The 11,645-nt window shown below is 41.6% G+C and overlaps 1 protein-coding gene across 1 annotated transcript in view; it reads right to left on the bottom strand.

The window, feature by feature from the left end:
• The window catches only part of Lrguk (leucine rich repeats and guanylate kinase domain containing), a 110,110-nt gene that overhangs the window by 70,015 nt on the left and 28,450 nt on the right, over positions 1-11,645 (bottom strand). Inside the window, exon 7 of the mRNA XM_021191105.1 lies at positions 8,044-8,187. Coding sequence (XP_021046764.1) covers positions 8,044-8,187 — 144 coding nt within the window. The remainder of the gene's footprint in view (positions 1-8,043; positions 8,188-11,645) is intronic.

Raw genomic sequence — 11,645 nt, 5'->3', positions numbered from 1 at the left:
CCTTGCTGGCCTCGAATTCACAGAGATATTCCTGGGCCTGCCTCCCAAGTGCTGTAACTAAACGTGTGAGCCACTGTCTGTGTTGTAAATTAAGAACCTACAGATAAAACAACAAAAAAAAAAAAAAAAAAAAAAAAAAAAAACGGAAATAATTCTGCAGATGGATGCGTGCCTTGTTTTAGCCAGGGGGACAGCCTGGGTTACAGTGGTCCTGCACCCTCGACCATACTAAAGACAAAAAGAGGCTTACTTAAATTTTCTACAATAAACAATTACAATCTAATTTCAGATACAGATAGTGAGTTTTATAATAAATTAGTGTTTCTCACAGCATTCTGCATGCCTCATAAAAGTATTTTACCAATCCCAGATCATTTCTGAGTTGTCCAAACCCAAGTGCCACCAAAACGCCAATTATCCCAAAACTAAGTCAGGAGTGGACACACATGCCACTTTCAAAGGATGCCATTTCCAATAATGTAATCAGAAAGGCAAACTCCAAAGTTCCAAGTGTCCCCCATCCCCAAATCAATCTAGCTAGAGTAGTGGCAAGCTGTCACACACATTTTGATGTATTAGGATGTAAAGGACTATCCTTTAGATTACCATTCCAGTTATAATACAAACTAAATTATGGAGTAAGGCTTCAAGGTAGCTGTGTGCGGTGTCACATGACCTTAATCCCAGCCCTCAGAAGACAGAGGTGGACAGATCTCTGTGGTTTCATGGCCAGCTTGGACTACACAGTGAGTGTCAGACCAGAGTGCTGTACCTAACAAACAAAAGCATATCTAACAAACAAAAACATATCTAACAAACAAAAACATATCTAACAAACAAAAACATATCTAACAAACAAAACCATATCTAACAAACAAAAGAACGGAAAAAAACGTGAAGGGAGGGGTCAGAGAGATGGGAGGGGGGATTAAGAGCAGGGGCTGCTCCTCCAGGAAACCAGGACTCTGTTTCCAGCTCCCACATGGCAGTCCCAGGAGACCTGATTCCCTCTTCTGGTCTCAGTAACACTGCCTGCATATAGCACACATCCATGCATGTTTAGCCACACGCTAAACAAATAAGTAAATACAAAAAAGAGGAGAGTGAGATATGAAAAGTCTCCCACTCTTAAAATTGTTTTATTTAAAAAAGAAACAGTGGAGAAAAAGAAAAAGAGAGAGAGAGGTAAAGGCCAAGGTGACGCAGTGGAAAATAGTTTAGATAAGCATGTATCAGATCCAGAATGGAAAACGATTTCGCAAGAAGATAAAAATAATGAAGTCTATTACAGAAAGTGTCGACATATTCCACACATCATTTTAAATGTGTAGTTGAAATACCTTACATTCAATAAGAAGCAAATTACAACTGTCATAAAGAAAATCACGGCTAAGAGAATGGACTGATAATTTTTAAAAAGAAATAAAATTAAAAAAAATTTTTAACCTCATTGATAATCAAAGAAATGTATATAAAAACCGTATACAAGTCACCAGGTTTCACCACCAGATAGACAATTTTTAAATGATCCTGTTGACAAATGAACAGCCAGATATGCCTACAGTAAGTCATCCTAACTTCATAACTGCAGTGGGAGGAGAAAGCATGAACGTTCAAAACAGAAATCAACAAGTTTTATGACAGCCATTCCCAGAAATGGCATTTCCAGAAATCCATCATAAGGAAATAATAAAAAATGCATGTAACGATGGATTTATGTGTGAGCATATATACTTCAACATTATTTTAACAGCAAGTTGTAAACACAACAAATTTCAATAAGTAAATAATTCAATAAACCCTGACAGATCCATTAATAGATTATCTTATGCTATTAAATCAGCTTATTGAAATGTTGGGACAATTTGTTTTCTATATGGGAATTCAATGTCTATTGCACACTGCAAATACACACACACACACACACACACACACTACTTAAAAACTACATAATGAAAAAAAATTCCAAAACTTGAAATTACAAAAAAAACCCAAAAATGTAAGAATATTTTAAAAATCAAAATAAGGAAGGTTTATTAAAACACAAAAATCAGAAATGATAAGAGATCACAGTTAAAGATAACTCCCAGACTCCCTCCATTCCCCAGACATAGCACTACACATACATGAGCCTTGGAGGGTCCATAACAACCCCAAAACTTATAGGCCAAGACAACAGGAGCCAACTCTTATGGCTCTGAAGATGAGCCTACAATCCGGGGCTGGCTGGCCAGCCTGTGGTTCCTTTGAGGGCTCTAGAGAACTCTTTGAGGGCTCTTCCTTGTCTTTCCCAGCTTCTGGTAAAGCCAGACAGCACTGACTTAGAGCAACATAAAGCCAGCTCCTGTGTCTTTTTCTCCCCTCTGTCTCTTGTAAGAACACCCAGGCCTGAGAGAAGGGTCATCAGTTAGGAGGAACCAAGTTCCATTCCCAGCTTCCCACACGGAAACTTGAAACCATCACAACTCCCGTTCCACAGGTTTTGATGCCCTCTTCTGGCCTCTCTGAGCATCAGGCGTACACATGGAACACAGACGTACATGTACCCACAGACATAAAATAAACTGATAACTGAAAACAAACAAACAAACAAACAAGCCACTGTCTTTCAGGCCTCCCTAATTCCTTATTTGAGGGTGACAATCTCATCTTAGGATCACTAACCTCACCTGTCGAAACTCCTTTTCTAACTGAGGTTCCGTTCACCAGGCCGAGGGGCTTGGGCACATCCTGGGTGGGGGATGTCACCCATCCTACCTTGAAGCATTAGCTTCCAGGGGAAGTTGTTCCACAACCACGATTACCTGATAGAGAAGGCGTCGTGCAGCTCCCTACACAGCAACACTGGAGTCGGATACTGCTTCTGAAACATTTAGGGACATCCTGCCCTACCACTATGCTGGCTAGCACCACCATCATACAGTCACCTGTCACCTGACAAAGACTTCAATCATTTGCAACATCTCCTCACCCACTACCTCTACTCTGCCTCTCTATTTCCATCTCAGATGGCTCTCTGGAATCTTCCTTCTTCCTCACTGCCTCTGCCGTACAGAAGACCCTCACAGTGTCCATTAAAACAAGTGTACTGATCTTCATGCCCCCTTTCCCTTTCTTCACCCAGTAGGGAAACTTCTGAGCCTCCTTCTTATACCTGGTCTTGCTAGAATTTTACTGCACCTTAAACATCACTCACACCCTTCAGAGGTGAGGGACCGAGGGCTCCTGAGAGTCATATTTTCATCCAACAACCTTCTTAAGTACCAACTACAAACCAGATATTGTGAAATTTGAACAAAATAAACTCCCCAAGGTCAACTATCACACAAAAGCAGTGGTTCTCATGCTTCTGAACACCGCCACCCTTTAATACAGTTCCTCATGTTGTGTGGACCCCAACCATTACATTAATTCCGTTGCTACTCCAGAATGGTAACTTTGCTGCTGTCATGAATAGTAATGTAAAGATATATGTTTTCTGCTGGCCCAAGGCCACCCCTGTGAAAGGGTCATTTGACACCTCCCCCCAAAGAGGTTGCCACCCACAAGTTGAGAAACACTATTCTAGAGGGAAGGAAAATAACTCGGCAAGATATAAAGTATAAAACGTGACACGATGTAATCCTCAGCAATAATAACAATGAAAAGCCCTGTGGAGGACAGAGAGCACAGGAGGAGATGCTGGAGAGGCGAGACATGGAACCCGTGAGGCAGACAGGAGGAAAATGATGGCACTTCTGCCGTCTAATTCCTAATCAGAGAGCATGTAGCCCATGCTTAGCCCGAAGTGAACTGGTCTCCTCCGTAAGTAGTGTAGACTGACAGTAACATATCTTCTGTCCTACACTGATCGGCTAATGATCTTAGTCAAGTCCTTGACTTCTTTAGCAGGCTCGCTCCAGCCCCATGAACTGGTTTAAGTGTAGGCAGGCCAAGCTTGCTACTGTCGAGTCGGCATTAAGTTAGAGTCATGACTACAGGGAAAGTCACATTGGTCTTGGCCTGAAATCTCAAAAAGGTTCTGACGAGCCAACGAAGCAGCTTAGGAACAGGGCTGCAAGGGAACACCCGTCAACACTCTGCAGAGAGCCAGGGGTACTGCCACTATGGCTAGGACTGGATAGCAGCTCTGGCTACCTAGCCTGGGCTGCGCTCCCCCTTGCTCATCCCCAATGGCAGGAGTAGAAGAGAGACTGACTGTAACAGTGATGTGACCATGACAGCATCTCTAATAGCCCAACTTTGGGCTGCCTCTGCTTCAGTGTTGGCCTCTGCAGAACCCAGGAGCCAACCCCCCACCCCAAGATCATGTACCCAGCCATTCCTCAAGTCTAATCGATGTAAATTCAGAGGGAAAGAGAGGTCAAGTTCACTCAGCAGTCAGCTCCCCACAAATTCTTTTTGCTCATACACAGGAACAAAAGTATGAAACCAGGATCCAGGGGAACATCCTTTCACTGCTTGAGTGAGCCATTGAAAAGAGCATATCGCTGAACAGTGGTAAGCATGAAATCCTTCGTATTTGACCACGCCCCATCTAAAGCGTTACAGAAGCAACACTTAGCTGTTGCCACCTCCGTCCGCATCACAGCAGAGTGTCCAGGGCTTACTTAGGACTGAAATTCTTTCTTTGCACCTGTCGTTTTACAAGCATTATATTGCTACTCCTTGCAATCACTGGCAAGAAGTACTGATAATACATTCTGAGGTATGAGCCAGACAGAGTGGTTTATGCCTTTAATCCCGGAGGCAGGCAGATCTATGAGCCTGAGGCCAGCTTGGTCGACAAAGTAAATTCCAGAATAGTCAGGGCTACACAGACAAACCCTGTCTCAAAAAACAACAACACCCACCCCTAGCTCCACCACTAAGCACCAAGATTCAAAGTCACCCCTGACAAGAACAGCACTTCTGGGAGGAAGTAGAGGGGTTGGAGAACTGAGTCTGGGTCAGTTCTTACGTACTAGCCACAGTTTGGGATGTCACGGGGACCGCGGAGTGCAAGCTGGCAGAGGCTTCCCTAATCAGCAGGCAGTAGACGCTGGTAAGGGCAGTCAGGTACATGCATACGCACAGGTGTACCATGGATGAAACTGCTCCCAAGGACACAGTATTTCTAACATCAAACTTAATCACGGAGGAGGCAGCATATCTATGTTGTGTTCCCTTTACAAATACATTTGTCCATCCCTGAATCAAAGAATTATCAACTATCCTGGGGAAACCTCTTAGGGCTCTTCAGATGGTCCAAAGGACATTTCAAAGTACTGTAGTACTCCCCAGCATGCCCAGTGGGGGACCCCGGAATTATGTTACCATCAATGACTGATTTGCCAGAGAAGTCCTCTGTAGGGCATGTGGCCACTTTTTACAAAATAAAGTCTCTAACATTTGTGAACTCCTTCATTTGAACATATCTTTTTTTTCCCCCCCCAACTTTTCCAGAGTAGTTTAGAAGGTGACTTAAAAGCAAGAGAGTGGTAACCCCTGTGTTCTGGCTAAGTGAAGGGGGAATGCACTCCCAACTATATAACTATATATGTTTGACTCATGTCAAAAGGCCAGTACAAAACAATGGGAGGCAAGATAACTCAATCATAATTTCATTTATAGCTTGTGTGCTAAAATTACATTTCAGATATTGTGGTGGTTTGTATATGCTTGGCCCAGGGAGTGGCACTGTTGGGGGGTGTGGCCTTGTTGTGAGTAGGTGTGTCACTGTGGGTGTGGGCTTTAATACCCTTGTCCTAGCTGCCTGGAAGTCAATATTCTGCTAGCAGCCTTCAGATGAAGATGTAGAACTTGTAGCTCCTCCTACACCATGCCTGCCTAGATGCCATACTCCTACCTTGATGATAATGGGCTGAACCTCTGAACCTGCAATCCAGCCCCAATTAAATGTTGTCCTTTATAAGACTTGCCTTGGTCATGGTGTCTGCTCACAGCAGTAAAACCTTAAGATAATTATACCTAGTTTAATAATGTGTACTATTAAAGTTAGTATTGCCTGTTTCTTTTTTCTCTTATTAATGCAAGGCATTTTACTTTATGCCCATGGCTCACATCCAGGCCTCATGTTTTCAAGTATTACCCCACACCCATTTCGGAGGGAAGGGCCCTTGATTCTCATCTACTGTAACTGTTTTATATGCCTTGCTGTTTCTTCTCTTGAATTCTGAGATGTATTGAGTTAGTATTTAGTGAGCATATTCTACCTTCTCAGCATCCACCATATAAATATGAAAACCATTTTAAGCACAATATGTTTCCCCAGTCAATCTTCAAAGGCAACTTCAGAAAAAGAACAATGAAGGCCATTTGGAACAGAAATTGTACTGACTTCCTACCACACAGATGCAAGGACCAAGGTCATTAATAGAATTAATTACCTTGTAAGAAGTCACTAGATCTACTCAGTAAACCGAGCAAGTGAGATGAAGATCAATATTAAAACTGTTTCTTCTCAGACCTTGTGTTGGGTTGTTTACAGCCTAAGGAATGATGTGAGCTTGCTGGGAGAAAGGTTAAGATGCTGGGAACACAACTCAGTCATGGGCTTGTGGGCACCTGTGTGAGGCCCAGCACTGTGCAAGGAAAGAAGGATGGAAAAGAAAGAAGGAAGAAAGAAGAAAAGGGGGGAGGAAGAATTAGGTAAATTAATCTGAGATACAGCTCAGTGGTAGAGAAATCAAAGAGTTCTGGGTTCAGTCCCCAGTACCACCAAAACAGAGAGAGATGGTGAAGAAGGGAGGGAGGAAAGGGAGGGGGAGGGGAAGAATATGAATATATTTTGAATAGTAAAGGGTACATGAGGCCAGATATGCAAACAAGTTCGTTCCCCAACCCATCAAAGAGACACGATTGCTACCAGCAGTATATAAGGAATCACTTCTATGTCTCTTCTTTTTCTGGCTTAATTTTTTTGGTTAAGCCTTTCCTGTGGTGTTTAACTTATTAAATTATAGATACAACTGTATATATTTAACAGATACAGCATGATACTTTCAAATATATACACATTTTGTAAGGGCTAAACATGGCTAAAAATGTACTATTTTCTACAGTGTATCATCTTCGTGGTAAGAACATTAAAAACCCATCCCCAGCACTTCTCAAGACTGCTACCTAGTGCTGGTGGCTCCTGTCTATAAATTCTAGCACCTTGGAGGTGGCGGCAGAAGGATCAATGGTTCAAAGCTGACTTTGGCTATATAGCAAGTTTGAGGCTGGCTTAAACTACCCGAGACCTTGTCTCAACATCCACAACTCTACAACCACCACCACCATCACCAAAAGAAAACCCAGTTAACCCCAGTTAGTGGTATTAATAGATCTTTGACTGCATCCCTTTGCCTGGCCGCTAACTGAAGCTTTGTATTCTTTTTTAGTGGTACCCCTCCCCCAACAAGCCTTCTCCACCAACAGTCATTTTCCTCTGAGTGTAGACAAGAGGAGACATTAGCCTGTGGATATTCTCTGTGCCTCTTCTTGCTTGAACATTTCAAATGTTCCCGATGCTCTTTTTCTACAGAAAATGTTGCATGGCCATAACTTCAGAAAACTATACATGCCCGATGACAGTTTGAACCTTTAAAACAATGTAAGTAAGAATCATCAAGTGTTTAAAAATGGTTGAGTTTTTCCAAAAGTCATACTCTAAGAACAGTCCCCTGGAAACTTGCTAGAGCAGCATTCCTAAGAGGCCATTTCATGGAATGTCCTTGAAAAGCCAATGTGAATGGCTAGAGAGATGGCTCAGAGGTTAAGAGCACTGACTGCTCTTCCAGAGGTCTTGAGTTCAATTCTCAGCAACCACATGGTGGCTCACAACCATCTGTAATGGGATCCGATGCCCTCTTCTGGTGTGTCGGACAACTACAGTGTATTCATATCTAAAATAGATAAATCTTTAAAAAAAAAAAAAAAAAAAGCCAATGTGAAGTCATTGGGCCAACTCTCCAATGTGCCAACTTCCTGAAGCCTCTGAAGCCACGCCCTGCAGCCCGCAGCCCACTTCCTGAAGTCGCGCCCTACATTACCGACCTTGTTATCCTCGAGGTTAATCACTTCCAGGAGGTCATGGTTCTCCAAGCCCTGGAGGCTACTGATCTGATTGTGGGACAGATCCAGGTTCTGCAAGGCTTTCAGCTCCTCCAGACCTGTGATGGTCTCAATCATGTTGTTACTCTAGAATGGATAAAATACAGTTTTTCATTTAAAGCAATGGTTAAGAAAACTTGTAGTGGCAAATGTTCACATTTGGACATGGTCCCCAATTCACTAAAAGTAAAACCAAACCAATAAGCTGTTCTTGCCCCACCCCCATTTCCATCATTCACCTATCTAAATGTCGTCATAGATACCCAAGAAGAAAATCCTAGATTTTCTATCTAAAAGGCCAAAAGGTAGTATTTTCATTTAGTATTTTAGTATTTTCATCATCAGAATAAACTTTCAAGTCAGTAGGAAAGCCAGGCACTAAGTGATACAAGCTTTAAAAATGCATGATATAATGATAGTAGTGCTTTGACTTTTCAAATTACTTCATTTATTTTAAAGATTATCATTTATATCATTTCCCTCTTTTCTTTCTTTCCCCCAAACCTTCCCATATGCCCCTCTTTGCTCATTTTCAAGTTCATAGACTCTTTTTTTCCATTAATTTTTACTACAAACATATTGCTTGGGAAGGGAATCTCAAGAAAAGATCGGTGAGATGGGTTGCCTGTGGGCATGTCCGAGATGGATTATATAGATTATGTTGATTGAAGTGGAAGCTACATCCACTGTGGGCACCAGCATTCCCTAGGCAGAGGATTCTAGAGAGGGAGCTGAGTACTCACATACAGGCACCAATTCATTGCTCTCTGCTTCTGTGAATTCTGTGAATCCCATTAGACATGCTTCCTCAATCCCTGCTATGATGGACTGTGACCCAGAACTGTGAGCTGAGGAAACACTCTGAAGTTGCTTTGTCGAAGCTGTTTATCAATGCCACTAGGAAAGAAACTTAGACACACACCTGAAACCTGAACATCAGTTCAGCTTGACTGTGGTCTCTAAAGACATGACCGGGATCTGCTCACTCTTTTAGCATCATCACAGTAAACCAATATTGTAACCATATACACTTTGTCCACAGACACAGTCTAAAGTGACATCATCTCAAAGTCGGTGGTGATGGCTGACTCGGTAGAGTCTGCTTATTTCTGCTCTTGCATAGTACCTCCTCTTTAACCTGCACTAGCTTATAATGACCTCCCTTAACCAAAGGTGTATGAGAGAACTGTGTAGTCCTAATTCTAAGATATAACCAAGTCACTTCTGCTCTCAGGTCTGAGGAGCTTAGACACCATGTAAAAATGCCAGTACGGGAAAATACCGAGACTAAATCAGGTGAGAATCTAGTCATCGTAGCAAAGTCAATAATTCACATATATGCATTTCTCAGACAATGAGAATAGGAGGAAGTTTCCCATACTCAAACGGCTGTCCACTCCCTCAGTCTCCACATACCCAGAGCAATAGCAGTAATAAGAATAACTTCCATTTTTGAATATTTCCAACATACTCTTCATTATTTGGCTCCTTTGTTTTAAGGAACAGGAAAATGTCATAGTAAAATTTAACCTTTGGTTTGAGTCCAAAGTTGTCATAAAGGAATCTTTGGTAAGTATTATGTTTTACCTACCCTTAAAACATTCAAAACTTTCAGGCCTGGTGTGATGATGCAGAGGCAGGTGGATATCTGTAAGTTCATAATGTCAAATTTTCAGCTAATATTATGTCCTACCTAGCCTTAAAATATTCTAAACTTTCTGGCTGAGTGAGGCATGGTGATCTCTTTAAGTTCAAGGCCAGCCTAGTCTACATAGGAAGTCCCAGAATATCCAGGACTACATAGAGAGACCCTGCCTCAAAAAAAACAAAACAAAAACAGAACAAAACAAAATGAAAAAAATTTAATACTTTCAAGATTGACTTAAGAACTGAAAAATTAAATTAATGTATTCCCTTTAATCTGAATATTTTCACTGGTAAATGTTCCATGGCACATTGAATAGCAAGAGCTCATTTTCAGCCTATTCTTCATAAAATTTCATTTTAATAATGAGCCAGATTTGTGCTCACTGGTAACTCTATAGCCCTTAAAATATCATAATAGAATGTTAATAATCTTTAAAGGTAGGTTATAGCCTATGAGGGTTTATTATACTATTCTTTTTACCTCTATGTGCTTGAAAAATGTAATAAAAAGAAAAAAACCCATAACCTTATTTGCCAAAGTGAAATCAAATTTTCCTGTTTAAAGTTCAAAATAGTTATAAAAAGTGAAGAGGAGAGAGACCAAGCTGAGCTCACCATCGCCAATTTAATGTATTGAAATAAGGGCTCAGTCTCCCATTCAAATACTGCCCACATATCCAATCTATATACAATACACTCTCCCCCAAAGGACTCTGAAGCATTTTCTATGTGCAAGACAGATGTAATGTCCTTCAGTGTCTCTGATGGCTTTCAAAGTGGTAGATGGACTGAGCAGAGCGAGCGAGGCACAGGAAAGTTTAATTAGATAGCCTGTGGTCATAAAAGGGAGGAGACTGAGACAAGCTGAGAAGCACAGAACTGCTGATTGAAAACCAGCTAGGCAGTGCCTTTGTCCAGCACTGAGAACCCAAGGGCTCACTCCTGGGTGTGGACGTGAAGTTTCTGCACAGTTCTTCCAGCCTCACAAGTGAATAGCAGAAAAAAAGAAAACAAAAGAAACGGAAAAAAAAAAAAAAACACCACTGTTAGAGAGAAGCTGTTTGAAGTAAATTAAATTAGAAAATATTCCTCATTTACCAGTGTGTCAGGAAGACCCAACTGGCTTTTACTTTGACGAAGTAAAGTTTGCAATACAGTGTCACTGTGTTCTGTGTTCTAATAAGGATGTAGTGGCCACTGGCATGCTGTGAGGTTGCCCTGCCAGCTTTTATGGGTCCCAGAGAGTTAGAAGGGCAAGTGTTTGTAGGTGAATTGTTGTTCTTGCTATGGTGCAAACTGAATTCCTGCCAGTAGCTAAATCACATTATGTTATGATTCCATGAGTTAAAAATAAAGTCAAGGAAAACTCCTGAAGCAAATATATATCATTTTAGGTTATAAATTTTATTCAAACTTGGGAAAAACAATTTTCCTATTCTCAGAATCTCAGTGAAAATAAGAGAAATTTCTGTTTTCTAGACCATCCTGGGTGCTGGGTGCAGGGACTAGAATAACCTATCTCATTTGTTGGCAGAAAAAAAATGGTTAAAAAATGATAGTATCAGTGAGGGGCATGTGGTTATTGAATCGCAGAAAAAAAAGGAATGCACAGTTTTCACAATAAGTGCCCCCCACCCCATAAGCACTCATGTCTTCCCACTCTACGGCAGGTCTATGGGACTGTCAACACAGACAAGACACATGGAAAAGTCTGCAGTGGAGGCTCACAGCTGCAATCAGGTTCAATCAGGTGGCAGAGGCAAGAGATCATCACAAATTCAAGGCCAGCCTGGTCCTCATAGCAAGTTCTAATCAAAATGGTAAAATATAACACATGTGCGCACATGTGTGTGTGGGGAGAGAGAGAGAGAGAGAGAGAGAGAGAGAGAGAGAGAGAG

Source organism: Mus pahari, chromosome 2 (assembly GCF_900095145.1).
Source record: "Mus pahari chromosome 2, PAHARI_EIJ_v1.1, whole genome shotgun sequence".
Lineage (NCBI taxonomy): Eukaryota > Metazoa > Chordata > Mammalia > Rodentia > Muridae > Mus > Mus pahari.
This window is presented reverse-complemented; position numbering and strand designations above follow the sequence as displayed.